Below are 16,248 nucleotides of genomic sequence, written 5' to 3'. Positions count from 1 at the left end.
CCAGGGAGATAGTGAGACGGGTACAGCTGAGAACAGAAGTGAGTCAAACAGTCAGAGCAGGCAGGGACAAGGTAGGACTAATAAATTAAACTGCATTGATTTCAGTGCGAGGGGCCTAACAGGGAAGGCAGATGAACTCAGGGCATAGTTAGGGACATGGGATTGGGATATCATAGCAGTTACAGAAACGTGGCTCAGGGATGGACAGGACTGGCAGCTTAATGTTCCAGGATACAAATGCTACAGAAAGGATAGAAAGGGAGGCAAGAGAGGAGGGGGAGTGGTATTTTTGATGAGGGATAGCATTACCGCTGTGCTGAGGGAGGATATTCCCAGAAATACATTCAGGTAAGTTATTTGGGTGGAACTGAGAAATAAGAAAGGGATGATCACCTTATTGGGATTGTATTATAGACCCCCCAATAGTCAGAGGGAAATTGAGAAACAAACTTATAAGGAAACCTCAGCTATCTGTAAGAAGAATAGGGTAGTTATGGTAGGGGATTTTAACTTTCCAAGCATTGACTGGGACTGCCATAGTGTTAAAGGTTTACATGGAGAGGAATTTCTTAAGTGTGTACAAGACAATTTTCTGATTCAGTATGTGGCTGTACCTACTAGAGAAGGTGCAAAACTTGACCTGCTCTTGGGAAATAAGGCAGGGCAGGTGACCTGAGGTGTCAGTGGGGGAGCACTGGAGGCCTTAACCAGTGGAGTGCCACAAGGATCGGTGCTGGATCCTCTACTTTTTGTCATTTACATAAATGATTTGGATGCGAGCATAAGAGGTACAGTTAGTAAGTTGGCAGATGACACCAAAATTGGAGGTGTAGTGGACAGCAAAGAGGGTTACCTTAGATTACAACAGATCTGGACCAGCTGGGCCAATGGGCTGTGAAGTGGCAGATGGAGTTTAATTCAGATAAATGGGAGGTGCTGCATTTTGGGAAAGCAACTCTTAGCAGGACTTATATACTTAATGGTAAAGTCCTAGGGAGTGTTGCTGAACAAAGAAACCTTGGAGTGCAGGTTCATAGATCCTTGAAAGTGAAGTCACAGGTAGATAGGATAATGAAGAAAGTGTTTGGTATGCTTTCCTTTATTGGTCAGAGTATTGAGTACCGGAGTTGGGAGGTCATGTTGCGGCTGTACAGGGCATTGGTTAGGCCACTGTTGGAATATTGTGTGCAATTCTGGTTTCCTTCCTATTGGAAAGATGTTGTGAAACTTGAAAGGGTTCAGAAAAGATTTACAAGGATGTTGCCAGGGTTGGAGGATCTGAACTACAGGGAGAGGCTGAACAGGCTGGGGCTGTTTTCCTAGAGCGTTGGAGGCTGAGGGGTGACAAAATTAGGTTTACAAAATTGAGGGACATGGATAGGAGAAATAGACAAAGTCTTTTCCCTGGGATTGGGGAGTCCAGAACTAGAGGGCATAGGTTTAGGGTGAGAGGGGAAACATATAAAAGAGACCTATGGGGCAACTTTTTCACACAGAGGGTAGTACGTGTATGGAATGAGCTGCCAGAGGATGTGGTGGGGGCTGGTACAATTGCAATACTTAAGAGGCATTTGGATGGGTATATGAATAGGAAGGGTTTGGAGGGATATGGACCAGGTGCTGGCAGGTGAGACTCGATTGGGTTGGGATATCTAGTTGGCATGGACAAGTTGGACCGAAGGGTCTGCTTCCATGTTTTACATCTCTGTGACTCTGTGACATTATTAGGTTGATTAGGGAAAACATCCTTCTATGGAAGCTGATTAGAATGTGACAGAATTTGTAAATTATTTTGAAAGTGAATTAACTGATTGATGGAATTAAAGTGTTTTGGGGCTTAGATTTCGTGGTTTGCAGATCACGAACACAAATTTTGTTATCCCTAATGACCTGTTTCTATGCTCGGAAAACTCGGATGATTTCATCTTGGCTTCCCTAACCCACTGTTGTCACTTGTAACTGCAGTAGACCAATTGCTACTTTCTTTTTGAAGTACCTTTGGTTATATGTTGTTGCACAATCATACTTTATTTCTGTAGTGGATGGCAGACAAATATATGGCTTTAAGATGGAAATTAAACACGAGTTTTCAGTGACACCCAATGATACATAGTTGCATAATTAATCATCCATCTGCATCATGTTGATTTTTTTTAATATGTGTACATCTAAGCTTCATTTCCAAAAGGTCCTTGATATTGCTACCTTTGAGGTTGCCCACTGAAATGTAGGAATAATCATCTCTTGTATTTTCACAGCTTTTCCATGGTCTGAAGAGCAGTGATGTTGCAAAGACATTCAGAAAGCAACTCCTGAAAAAGGAGGGAATCTGTGCTGTTCATGGAACTGAAAAGTCCAGTGAAGGAACTCAACATTCCTACTCAGGTAGGCTTGCTTGTAAAGCATAGGTCAAAGTAAGCCGCTGTCTAGTTTAGTACTGCAAAGTGGATTTGTAAGCTTTTTGTCAGATATACAGAGGGATCCGAAAGACACGGGCAGGGAGTATTTTGTTCAGATAATCAAATGCCGGATAACACAGTCTAGCCAAACATCGGGACCTTGCAACCTTGTTTGGATAATCCAAAATTCAGATAATCAACATTCGGGTAATCGAGATTCCTCTATATTTCAGGGAGAGCTGTATTGGCCTATAAGGGGAAAATATATAGAAAGATATCCTAATTGTGATGAGTGAAGAAGGGTGGGAGGAAGTTTGTGTTGGACCTAAACACCAGATGTGGACATTTGGGCTAAGTGTCTTTTTTTTCTGTGCTGTCTGTTGTATATGATTTAATGATAATTACCTTCGTCTAACTTAAGTTCTCAGAATGCAGATGTATAGGCACCATGATATAAGTAGTAATAGTGTCACTTGAATGCGATCTCCGAGTACACAGCAGTCTATTTTGTTGCTGCTGTTTAATCCAAAGGTGATGTTCTGGGGATTCATGGATTTGAATCCCAACATGGCAAATGGTGAAATCTGAATTTAAAAATATCTGGAACGAAGATCTCATCTAATGGTGACCAGATAATCAATATTGGTTATTGTAAAAACCGATCTAGTTCACTAATGTCCTCCTAGGGAAGAGAAATCTGCCATCGATACGTGGTCTGGCCTACACGTTAACTGAATTTAGTGGGTTGATAACTGTGCACTGTTCCACAACTTGTCCACAAATGTAACAGTAAATTGCAATGAGACAACTAAATGACCAATTTGATTTGGTTTGATTTACTGTTGTCACATGTACCTAAGTACAGTGAAAAGTTTTTTTTGTGAACAGTACAGTCAGATCATAACAAACAAGGACATAGAAGTCATAGTGTTTAGATCGAGGCATGCAACTTCACAGGAGGTGCACAAAGCAACTTACCTGACTGGCTGCTACCCATGATGAAAACAGTTCACACCAGGTTTTCTTCATTAAGTAACAATACTTTAACTTGAGCAAAAAACAAAAAGAAGAGATTTCTAGTCTATGCAACTTAACCTATACCCCTTGGAAAACCCCAAAAATTCCATCACAATGAAGACAGACAAAAAACAGAAATAATAGGTGAAACAAAAAGGATAAACAGAATTGCAAAGCATCAAAATTCCTGACCATGGGTTGGAAAGTACTCTTTTGTCACCAGTCTTTTTGATTCTTGCAATGGCAAGATGTTGTCACATGTACGTGGGTGACCAGCCCTTGATTCTCAGTGCAGTTCAGTCTCAAAATCTCCCTCTTTTTGTTTCCAAACAGCAACATTGCACCTGGTTGAGCTGTGCAATACAACACATGATTTTCAAGTTGCAAAACTTTCCTGTTTTTTTTTTCAGTTGTAACAGTCCAACTTCTATTTCAGTTTACAGTTCCAAAACATGGAAATTATATGGTCTCTTGCAATATGACTCCAGACCCACAGCAATGTGGTTGATTCTTAATTATCCTCTGAAATGGCCGAGATAAAAAAGCAGTTCGAAGGCAATAAGGAATAGGCAAGAGCTGCCAGTGATACCCACAACCCCATGCAAGAGTAAAGAAGGGAAACTTTTTTTTTAAAAAAAAGGTTTTCATAACATTCAATTAGGTTTAAGTCTGAAAGAAAGGTTGGAACATTGCTTAGGTTGGGACCAGTGTGGCAGGAGGTATACACTAAGCACAGACTCTGCTTTATTCTGGGCAATCTAGCTGTTTGTATCCACAATGCACATACGTACGTAGATTTCAGATGAAGGCATCTGTATCTGGACCCTAGAACAAAAAATTGAGAACACGGCTGAAGAAGATCTTCCAGACCAGGGCAATAGGAGCAGAAGCATAAATTCAGTCTGCAGAAGCCACGTGGTGTAGATATGTTTTTATTCTGGAAAGATATGTCTCCTTATTGGAGCTTTAAACAAATTTTTAAAAATGAAAATAATGTTAATAGACTTAGTGAACTTTTGGTGTTATTACCTTTAAACCTCACCCAATAATGTTTGCATTTCTGATTGTTGCATGCAGATTACGGTGCACATCCAAATCAGTTGGATGTGTAGTGAATTTTACAGACAACTATCCCTTGTGAGTTTTCAAATCCGTTTCATTCATACACCCATACCAGTGTGTAATTTTGCTTGCAGTGGTTTTCAGAAGTACTTTGAGAAATCAACATCATGTTGTTATGATGAGTGCTCCAGTCATGAGATGTGGCCCAAATGCCTGTTGGGAAAGTACTACCATTCTTTCAAACAAAATTACAGGAAATTATGCAACTACAAGTTGCCAACAAGGATTACCAAATTTCTGAGAAGAGGTACAAAGGGGAGGTGGTTTTGTGTAAAAAGCAATGGAAATTGATGATGCAACCCTCATTGAATGCAATGTCTTGCCCATGTGCTGGGCATTGTGGATTTCCTCATTCGTCAGCGAGTTGTTTAACTGGAGTTCATCTCCATGCCAATGATCGGGCACGAGGCTCAATTTTATGCTGGATTAATGTACCAGACTGAGCTGGTGGCATCCACTGATGTAAGGGTGTCTCTTCCACTCCTCCAAGAGCTGCTGGCCCATCGCAATCATGGGCTAGCTCTCCTGTCCGAGTGGCGCCACTGAGGGGAGTGGCCACTATTGGGACTTCAGGCCATCCCCGACGATATGGGTCAGACTTGATTCAAGCGGGCTGACTTCACTGGGACAGGCCCAGGTGTGGAAGTGGGGTCAATTGGGTATAATACCAGTAGGAGGGCACTCTTACGTGGGCACAAGTTAACCACGTAAGGGCCTTAGTTGGCCTAAGGGTTAGGTAAGTCACCCAAAACCAATCCTTCCACTGGTACGTTAGCCACAGAGTTGGAGAGATTATTGGGGTGGAGCAAGTGGGAGCTGGAGCAGGGCAGGGAGAGAAAATAGGAATGGTTGGAAGAGGGGGGAACAGTGTTTAGTGGGGGATTTGAGCTGAGGAGGGAAAGGTGCTGAATGTAAAATTCCATAGGGAGTCTATTTGGCTCACTGCTTTTATGCTAGCTCTGGGTAGTACAGACCAGTCTGTCCCATTCCTGATCTCCTGTAGTCTCTCTCCATCCATCCTTATCATCTTTCCATTTCCATAACTCACTACTCCCCCACCCACTCCCATAGCAGTTGATTTTCCTCGTATCCATCCAATTTCCTTTTATGATCATTTTTTAAAATCCACTTCCACCAGTAGTGCATTCGAAATCATTAGGAAGATATGCATAACAAACAAACATGCCTCCTTGTATTCCCTCCTGCTTTTCTTACCCTATAAGTGAATAATGTATATCCCATAATCGTCATACAATCAGTGATAAAACTAAAGCGTATTAACTGTAGGATCCCAGTGACAGTGTTGACCAACACATCCTTGCTGCTGTCCCTCTCTTTTTTTTTAAAAAAAGCACATGTATTTGGGATTCAAAAGTGGATCTTTGGTCAGTTTCAACTGTAGGAGTTTTGTGCTGTCTTCAGGTGTTGTGAGATATTGTTGACTGCATTGTACAATAAGAAGTCTAGAAACAAAACAGATAGTTTAGCTCCAGGAATCTTAAATATTCATGCTCCTGTATTTGTCGAACAACAAATGATCATTTGAGTCTGATCTTATTTATTGCAGAGGAAGAAAGGTATGCCTTTGTTAATTGGATCAACACCGCTTTGGAGAAGGATCCAGACTGTCAGCAACTGATTCCAATGGATGCCAACAGTGACACTGATCTCTTTGCTGCTGTTGGAAATGGCATTATCCTTTGGTGAGTTACTCCTGTCGGTCTAAAACAGCCCATCAGTCTTTACCTCCTATTGCACAAATTTGTCTCCAAGCACAGAACAGCTGACATCGACAAGCTCCCTGACTTCGCCAGTTGTGTTCCCTTTCCAACGGAATCACTAGAGGCAGCGGAAATAACGACAACAACTCTGTGTCCATCTTTTTTAGAAGACTAGACTTAAAAGGAAAGGCTAAGATAATCTTGTGATGCAGTGATAGTGTCCCTACCCCTGGGCCAGGAAGTCTGAGTTCAAGCCCCACCTGCTCCAGAGATGTCTCATAACATTCATAATAATCACCACAGATTTTATGTAGAACAAGGTGAGAATGATCTACAATTGATTAACAGCCCCAATCAGACAACTATATTCTGTGAAGTCCACCTCACTACATTTTCCACTAACTGTACAGTTATGACCATTTCTCTGGTTAAATAATATGTTCATATTGCTACAGAGCCAAAGAGGTGTACAGGTAAGAGAAAGCCCTTTGCTCTATTGATATATGTGCTGGTCAAATAACATCCCAACTATTCTAATCCCATTTTCCAGCACTTGGCTGATTAGGCTTGTGTGCTTTGGCATCGTATGTGCACATTGAAATATTTCTTAAATGTTATGAAGTTTCTACTTCTCCCACTCTAACAGGCAGTGAGTTCCCATTTCTGGGTGAAAAAGTTTTTCCTCACATCCCTTCTAAACCACCATGCTCCTTATTTTAAACCTATGTCCCCGGTCATTAATTCCTCCTTCAAAAGGAAAAGTTCCTTCTGGTCTACCCTAATAATGTCCCTTGTAATTTTATACACCTCAATCATATTCCCTCTTGATTGTCTCATTTTTAAGGAAAACGGCCCCACTCTATCCATTCTCTCTTTATAACCGCAACTCTCCATCCTGGTAAATCTCCTCTGCACTCTTTCCGGTGTTATCACATTCTTCCTATAATGTGGATTCCACAACTGCACACAATACTCGAGCTGTGGTAGAAGCAACCCTTGGTAAAGTTCCAGTATCACCTCCCTGCTCTTAAACACTATTCCTCACCTAATAAAGGCAGGTATCCCATATGCCGCCTTAGCCAGTTTATCCACCTGTCCCATGACCTTTCAGGATGGGTGACTTGCACATAAAGGTCTACTAATTCCCGGGATCCGACCATTTCATGTATAATTTTGATTGATTGTTGTGTGTTGCTGACAAGGCCAACAGTTATCGCCCACCCCTAGCTTCCCAAGGCCATCTGGGACTGGAGTGGAGTAGACATTAAGATTTTGGATGGCTGCTGACCAAGTTGATAATTTTGCTCTGGTTAGTGGGGAGTCTTTTACACGTTGGAACTGCTTACCCATCTAGATACTTAGAACATTCCATCACAATACTGGCCTCTGCCTTTGTAGGTGGTAGCCTTCTAGTTTGGGAAAGTCAGGAGATAAGCCACTCAAGGCAGAGTGGCTAACCTGTGACCTGGTGTAGGAACACTTGTGTTCCAGTTGGGTTTTTGGTCACAGGTAACTCCTAGGTTGCTGCCTGGTGAGGGTAATGTCATTGAATGTCAGGGGAGATGGTTAGTTAGCCACATCATGGTGAGTAAATGGTACTTGTGTAATCAAATGTTACTTGCCACTTATCAGCTCAATTAATGCATATAACATTAGGTTCCTTAAGCATTTGAGAACATGTGGTTCCTGGCTACCCCTACATTTTCTACATTTGTTTTAAGATTCGGGTGGGTCACTGGGCCCACTCAGTACATCCCTGTTGATTGGATGTGTCTCACCACTGGGTCAGCATTACACAGAGTCACATTTGTCCTTCTGTATTGTCTGGGTGCTATGTTAGATTAGATTAGATTTCCTACAGTGTGGAAACAGGCCCTTTGGCCCAACCAGTCCACACCAACCATCCGAAGAGTAACCCACCCAGACCCATTGCCCCTTAACTAATGCACCTAACACCCGAAGGAAATCCATGCAGACACAAGGAGAATGTCTGTGTGGAGTTTGCACAATCACCCGAGGTTGGAATTGAACTAGGAACCTTGGTGCTGTGAGGCATCACTATCCTGTGCTTAGAACATAGAGGCAAACAGTTGGTCATAGAGCTGTGCACTTCCACTCCCTCCCTCAGGGCCCTGGAAGGGTGTTACCAAGTTGGCATCGTCTCTAACTCTGGCACAGGAAATCCACGTTCAAGTCCCACCTGCTCCTGAGGTGTATTCCAAATCTCTGAACAGAATCGATCAGTAAACATTTAAAAGAGACAAAATGTTCCATTTTGGTGAATATTTTCACTCCCCGATTAATGCACAGAAGTCAGTAGAGCATTTTTAGTTCCACGATGATCTAGAGTTCATCTCACACAATGCCAAGTCAAATATCATGGTAGTGCCAACTCAACTGTTCCACTTCCAAATACAGGGCATAGTTGGCAAGTGTCAAGATTAGATTAGTGCTGGAAAAGCACAGCAGGTCAGGCAGTATCAGAGGAGCAGGAAAATTAACATTTCGGGCAAAATCCCTTCATCGGGCTTTTGCCCGAAACATCGATTTTCCTGCTCCACTGATGCTGCCTGACCTACTTTTCCAGCACTACTTTAATCTTGACTCTAACCTACAGCATCTGCAGTACCCACTTTTGCGTAGTTGGCATGTGAGTGAGCATAATTCTTTTAAAAATTTCATGTATTCTAATCAACCTGTACAAAGATGTTATTACACACCTCTGGAGCAAGTGGGATTTGAACTAAACCCTCCTGGTCAAGGTTAGGGACTGTACCACAAGTGAGTGAACATAATTCTTACCAATGCTCTGTTTCCCGATTTCCAGACTTTAGGGATGTGATGGTTTGCCCTTTCCTTCAGCTGGTGCCCCAAATTTGCATCAGTATTTGTGTCAACCATTAGTTCATCTGTGGGCAGGTTTCCATAAATGAATTTGTAATCCCCATCTCGCCTTCTCTCACTTCCTTTTTATGTTAATATGGTTTTAACATTTCTGTGAGAGTTCTGGAAACTCTCTTTAATTTCCCCCTTAGCCCTCCAGTTTGAGCTGTCAGGAGAGAGAGACAACATTCACCTTAAGTGTTCCCCCTCCACCAGTAGTACTGTGTCCAGATACCTTGGTTACATCAGCTCCAGAAACAGGAATGTGTATCTGAATAATTCTAAAACCCAGAAGGGGTTTGTGTGTTTGCTGTTCATAACTAAAGAATTCCTCACTGTGCAGTGGGAAAGGCAGAATCAGTAAAGTCTTGCTAATACATATCTGATTTTTGAAACGAGTTTGTTGCTTTATCTTAGTTGCCTCTGGAAAGAAAATCTCTCATAAGATTTGTTTGTTTCAATTTTTCATTTTGTTTGCTGACTACTGGATCTTTGAAGTCATGGATATTTATCATTTCTGATCGACTTCTGTTTTAATCTAGTAAAATGATCAATCTATCGGTACCTGACACCATTGATGAGAGGACGATTAACAAAAAGAAGCTCACCCCATTCACTATACAGGTAGCCAGTTCAACTTGCATAGGCTAAATGAATGAAAACCTATATACCGTTTTAACACTGCATTAACGTGCTCATCTTTGACAACCAGATGCCTGTACATTGCTAGCTGCCAGAAAGACTGCTTTTTCGTAACTATGACACATACAGATGTTCACCACTGCTTACAGCCTTTCCTTATTTTTGCAGGAGAATTTGAATCTGGCTTTGAATTCTGCCTCAGCAATTGGGTGCCATGTAGTTAACATTGGTGCTGAAGATCTCAAAGAGGGGAAGCCTCACCTTGTGTTGGGCCTGTTATGGCAGGTGATCAAAATTGGCCTGTTTGCAGATATCGAACTGAGCAGAAATGAAGGTAGGTGCTGGTGGTTCTTAATGAGCAGCTGTCTGATTTCCCCCAGTGATTTTAAGTTTGAGGTTGATTAAAGCTTTTAATAGAGAAGGGTTAAGGATTGTTCCAGTGGTAACAAGAGGCATATTCTAAGGGCAAGCTATTTCTTAAGCCTGTTCTGTCATTCAGCTAGATAATGGTTGATCTGTACCTTAACTTCTAACCTGCCTTAATTCCATAATAATTTTATACTTTTATTACCTAACAACAAAAATCTACCGATCTCAGTTTTACACTTTTTAAAAAATTGTTCTACAGCCTCAATAGGTTTTGAATGAGAGGGATCCAGATTTCCATGACTTTTGATGTGACAATGTTATCCCTCACCTTCACCCCTCACTGATCTAACTCTTTGACCAGAGGAAATAGGTTCCATTGACCTCATCGCCTCCTTTTGAAGTATCTTAAACAGTTTTGTCAGATGACCTTTTAGATTCAAAGGACTGCAAGTCTAGTCTATTGAACTCTTTTAGTCCTGGTACTGTTGTGGGCTGTACCCACTCTGTTGGTCCCTGATGACAAATTCTTGTGATTTCCACACATTGGATCTTGCCCAGTAAGGTCTTTAATTCCCCAGACTGTGATCTCACGCCGAGAATCGATATTGCAACATTTCTGTTTTAATTTCCCCCGGTCGTGGTCAAAATCGCGTGATAAAAATCTACCAGAAGATTTCCTTCATTCTTTTGGCTCGAGTGCAGCCAAGTACCTCAACCAATGTAACATTGGAAATGGACACCGTTTCGTGTGGAGTGAATCTGAGCTCGATGTAAGCCTGGGTCACCTGGCTCATAAGGGACTGTAGTAATGCGAAGGTGCAGATTTTGCAGAGTTGGCCAGTCAGTAATCCTTGTGCTTCCACTTGAGTTGGGATGACCAACATCAATTCAACAAATCTACCTCCAAATTGCTGATCATGTGATTGATTAAAACTCACCGCCATTCGGCAAAAGTGAGCTTTCATTGAAACAGCTGCAAATGTGTTGCTGGTCAAAGCACAGCAGGCCAGGCAGCATCTCAGGAATAGAGAATTCGACGTTTCGAGCACAAGCCCTTCATCAGGAATAAGAGAGAGAGAGCCAAGCAGGCCAAGACAAAAGGTAGGGAGGAGGGACTAGGGGGAGGGGTGATGGAGGTGGGATAGGTGGAAGGAGGTCAAGGTGAGGGTGATAGGCCGGAGTGGGGTGGGGGCGGTTTAATTGAAACAGTTGAGTTCTAACAGTGTTCCAGTCCGACATACTGTTTTGTAGGTATACTGTTTTATCAAACTGGGCCAATCAGTTGCTTCCTCCCATGGAGCTAGAATCCCTTGGAGCTGGAAATGTAATAGTTAATCATGAGCATATCTTCATTTGTTATTTTAATCAAGTTTCCACTCCAAGATGCTGGGTTTTTCTTCTTGAAGAGTTGTGAGGAAAGCCTTTGTTACTCATAAGCGGTGTTTGTTTTTCAGCACTAATTGCCCTACTCCAAGAGGGTGAGGATCTGGAGGACCTGATGAAACTATCCCCTGAGGAGCTGCTGCTACGTTGGGCAAACTACCACCTGGAAGGTGCTGGCTGCAAAAAAGTGAACAACTTCAGCAGTGATATCAAGGTACGAATGAGCCATTCAAGAGAGACCAGTTCAGCATTTTCTCGGCTCATGCACGGGAGGGTCACGATGGCAAAGCTGTATTTCTTGCCCGTTCCCCAAACTGCACTGAGATGATCGCAGTTATGTCTTAAATCCAGGGCAATGCTTGGGGCATTGGTGACCATGCAGTGGTGTCGGGTAGGACATTTGCCACCCTACTGTGTTACCTCCAAAGAGGCCCTTTGGGTGATTGCCCTATACCAGAACACCCATTCGTAGCCGTGTGAGCATCATTTCATTGTTCAGTGATAGGCCACATTGGCAGGAAGAACAAGATAGCTTTCTCTCCAAAGAGAAACAGAGTGGTGCGCCTGTGAAATTCTCTGCCACAGAAAGTGCACGGTGGCTCAGTGATTAGCACAGCTGCCTCTCAGCACCAGGAACCCACCTCTGGTGACTCTGTGTGGAGTTTGCACATGCTCCTTGTGTCTGCATGGGTTTCCTCCGGGTGCTCCGGTTTCCTCCCACAATCCAAAAATGTGCAGGTTAGGTGCATTGGCCTTGCTAAATTGCCCACAGTGCTAGGTGCATTAGTTAAAGGGAAATGGGTCTGGGTGGGATAGTTGGAACCTTTCGGAAGGTTGGTGTGGACCTGTTGGGCTGAAGGGCCTGTTTCCACACTGTAGATAATCTAATCTTTAAAAAAAATTTGTGGTTGAGGCCAAAACAATAAATGTTTTCATGGAGGACTTGGGGATAGTTCTCAGGGCGAAAGAGACCAAAGGATGTAGGGAAGAGTGCAGAAATGGGATACTAAATTGGGTGATCAGCCATTGAATGGTGGAACAGAATCAGAGGGCTGAATGGCTCACTCCTGCTCCTATTTTCTATGTTTCGTGGTTCTGCATTTAGCCAGACATTTTAAACACTGTGCTGTCACCGGTTGCTAAAAGTAAAGCAGTCAGTATGTTTTGATAGTGTCCACTCCCACTGAATCTGTGCTCTGATAATTTTGCAGTTCTTTTGATTAAACAACTTGGTTACTCTCTACTTTTGTTAATTACTTTCTCCTAAAGCCTTTAGAAAAGATAGAACTTGCATTTACACAGCAGCTTTTATGCTCTCAAATATCTATAAGCAATGTACTATTTTGTGGTGGAAGCAAACATCATGGTATTCGTACGTAGCAAGGCCCCTTACACATCACTTAAAGGGATGAACAGATGATCTGTTTTTGTGTGTCAGCTGTGGCATTTACCTGCCTCTTGTTCAAGAAGACCTATCACAACCACATCAAACCCATTGAAGTCTGAAATCCCCTGGAACAAGGTCTCCCCTTTTTGTGTTGAACTACTTTAATGCTTCAGAGCACTGCATCAGTTTCATGATGAAATTTTCTGAAATACTGTAGACAATATCTGTAAATGTAACACACCTCCTCCTATTTCTTTTTAAATCAGTCATCAGTAGAAGAAACTCAAGTAAGTCCATTCGCCGTAAACCTTACTGTCTCCCGTTCCCTATTATCTTACTCCTTAAATATTGTGTGAAGTTGTTCAAGGTGTATGTACATTTGACCAACCTAGTGCTACGTTTTGAAATGGTTTGTCATACGTAGCGTTATGTTGTAAGGGATGTGTTAGAACTCCTGGTATAGAGCCTTGTTCAATGGGTGTGCTGGTCAATGAGATAAGCACTTCTGATTGTACTCCCCTCCAAATCCCACCACCTTAGTTCTTCATCTTTGGAGAGCAAAGTGACCGTGAATTAAATTCCATGCTGGATTATCCAATCATGCACACTCTTCCCTGCTGTTGAGTGAGGCTCCACTCCAGGAGTTGTAGAATGTATGCAGGACCACTGTGCATTCACAACCAGAGGCACAAAAAAATTATCAAGTAGATATTAAGACCAACATCTTTGCTCCCTGGACAATTGAAGTAACTGTCAGCACATGGTAGTCAGAACCTAAGAATTACGAATGTATGAAAAGCAGTTTGATACTCAGGTGGGAGAGGTTCTGAAATGTTATGGGATGAATAGACACCTTTTCCCCTTTTTTTTGATGTGCTTATGCAAGCCTATTCTGAAAAGTAGCAAAACATCTGCACCCGGCTACACATAGACATTGGCTCAATGGCATATTTGATATAGCAACTCCAAAAAAGCAAAATTTGAATTTCTTTCATCAAATAAGGGATCAAATAAGGGAAATGGTATCAAGGGTCTATAATGTCTGGGTCTCCTGCACCATAAGCCCCTCAAGCCTGCTCTGCCATTCAATCGGATTGTGGCTAACCAGATATTCCTCATGTCCACTTTCCTGCCCTTTACCATAGCCATTGATTCCCAGAATGATGAAGAATCGTCTCTATCTCAGTCTTAAAAATACACAAGGACTCTGCCTCTACAGCTGTCTGTGACAAGGAGTTCCAAAGACTTTCAACTCTCTGGGAGAATAAATTCCTCCTCATCTCGGTCTTCAATTGGTGTCCCTTTGTACTGAGACTATGCTGTCGCGTCTTAGACACATACATGAGTGGAAACATTCTCTCAACACTTACTCTGTCAGGTCCCTTAAGAATACTATATGTTTCAATGAGATCACCTCTCATTCTTCTAAACACCAGTGAATGGTGTTCCAACCTATTTAACCTTTGTTTATAAGACAATCCCTCCATCCCAAGGATCATCTTAGTCAATCTTCTCTGAACTCCAGTGAAATAATATCTTTCCTTAAGAGGATCAAAACTGCTCACAGTACTCCACGTGTGGTCTCACCAGCACCTTGTACAATTGCAGTAAGACTTCCTTAGTCTTATAGGGTTGTCTTAGTCCCAATCCTTGAACTTAGCACCACCTTCCTAATCTTCTTCCTGACCTCTCCGCCTCCACCCCCACTCCAGCCTATCACCCTCATCTTAACCTCCTTCCACTGCCCAACGCCCCTCCCCCAAGACCGTCCTCCCTACCTTTTATCTTAGCCTGCTTGGCACACTTTCCTCATTCCTGAAGAAGGGCTCATGCCCAAAACGTCGATTCTCCTGCTCCTTGGATGCTGCCTGACCTGCTGCGCTTTTCCAGCAACACATTTTCAGCTCTGATCTCCAGCATCTACAGTCCTCACTTTTTTCTTAGTCTTATACTCCAACCAGCTTGAAATAAAAGCCAATACTGCATTAGTCTTCCTGATTATCTGCTTGTCCCTGTGCTCTAGCTTTCTGTGTTTCCCTTGGCCTCTTTGGCTGTAGGATTGGTCAGTCTAGCCAGTGGCAGGGTTATACCATTCCTGGCTGAGATGCGGAGGTCAGATTCAGATCCTTCCCTTTCAACTGGTATGAATCCTGACATGCTGTCTGACTCTGGAGCTCAATATCCCAAAGGGATGCCAGAAACTGAGCCTGGCATGCCTGCCATGGTTAGATCTACCTGTTGACTGAAATATGAAAAGGGCTAGATAAATCTACCACTTAAATATTCAGAAAATGCTGGCAAAACTCAGCAGGTCTGGCAGCATCTGTGGATAAAGAGACAGAGTCTATGTTTCCATCCAAAGGTGACTCCTCAAAGGACTGAGTTCTGAAGAAGAGGCTTTAGACTCAAATTATTAATTCTGATTCTCTTCGCACATATGCTGAGTTTCTCAAACACTTTGTTTTCATTTCAAAGATTTCCAACATCCATAGTATTTTGCTTTTATTTGCCGAGTTTGAAACACCACATGGGGGAAAGAGCAGAGGAGATGTCTTGCATTCCATGCAGTGAATTTAATATCCACGGGACATCCCAGATCAAGGGCCCACACTCTCAGGTGGGAGAGGTTCTGAAGTTTTATGGAATGGTAGGCACCTTTTCCCCCAGAGTTGCTGTGCATTCAGTGAATATTTTTCTTTGAGCAAAATGCAACTTCTTTCTGCACAGCAAGATCCCCTAAATAGCTGCTGGGGTGAGCGGCCACTTGAGCCGGATTTCAATACTGTCGGAGGAGTGAGACTTGTTGGCCAGGCTGCTGACTGCTTTTCAAGTGGTGCCGTGGGAGTTCATTCCACCAGCTGATCCCTGTTTTGTGCTTGTTCTGAAAGGCAGCACTTTGAGTGGTGCAGCATCCCCTCAACGCAGGGTGGATCCAGCCTGGATTACTGACTGGAACACCGCTTGCTGCTTCAGACTGCAGAGGCAAGATTGCTACAGGCAAGCCATGCTTACCCTTGACCAATACTTTTCTTTTTTGATTTTGCATGTGCAATTAAAATGGAGAAAAATACATTACTAATATAAAGGGCATTCTAGCAAAAAAAAAGTAGCCTGTTAAAGCCCATAAAAACATGTTTTAAAACTTTATTTTCCTTTTATTTATTCTCAAAAAGTGGGCATCGTGACAAGAACAGTTTCTGTCGCCTGTACACCGTTGCACTGAGAGTGTGGGCCCTTGATTTTTTTTTAACATAACAGAATGGTTCACTGCATCCACTTCCCAGGGCACTTAATAATGAGTCAGACTGGGGTCATATGTAGGTCG

At 42.6% G+C, this 16,248-nt stretch overlaps 1 protein-coding gene across 2 annotated transcripts in view; it reads left to right on the top strand.

Moving 5' to 3' along the window:
* The window catches only part of LOC132820959 (plastin-2-like), a 67,151-nt gene that overhangs the window by 27,552 nt on the left and 23,351 nt on the right, over positions 1 to 16,248 (top strand). For both annotated transcript variants that reach the window (XM_060833359.1, XM_060833360.1), the window contains exons 4-8: positions 2,259 to 2,385; positions 6,106 to 6,241; positions 9,685 to 9,766; positions 9,953 to 10,118; positions 11,608 to 11,750. In XM_060833359.1, coding sequence (XP_060689342.1) covers positions 2,259 to 2,385; positions 6,106 to 6,241; positions 9,685 to 9,766; positions 9,953 to 10,118; positions 11,608 to 11,750 — 654 coding nt within the window. The remainder of the gene's footprint in view (positions 1 to 2,258; positions 2,386 to 6,105; positions 6,242 to 9,684; positions 9,767 to 9,952; positions 10,119 to 11,607; positions 11,751 to 16,248) is intronic.

The sequence above is a fragment of the Hemiscyllium ocellatum genome, chromosome 12, assembly GCF_020745735.1.
Source record: "Hemiscyllium ocellatum isolate sHemOce1 chromosome 12, sHemOce1.pat.X.cur, whole genome shotgun sequence".
NCBI lineage: Eukaryota > Metazoa > Chordata > Chondrichthyes > Orectolobiformes > Hemiscylliidae > Hemiscyllium > Hemiscyllium ocellatum.
This window is presented reverse-complemented; position numbering and strand designations above follow the sequence as displayed.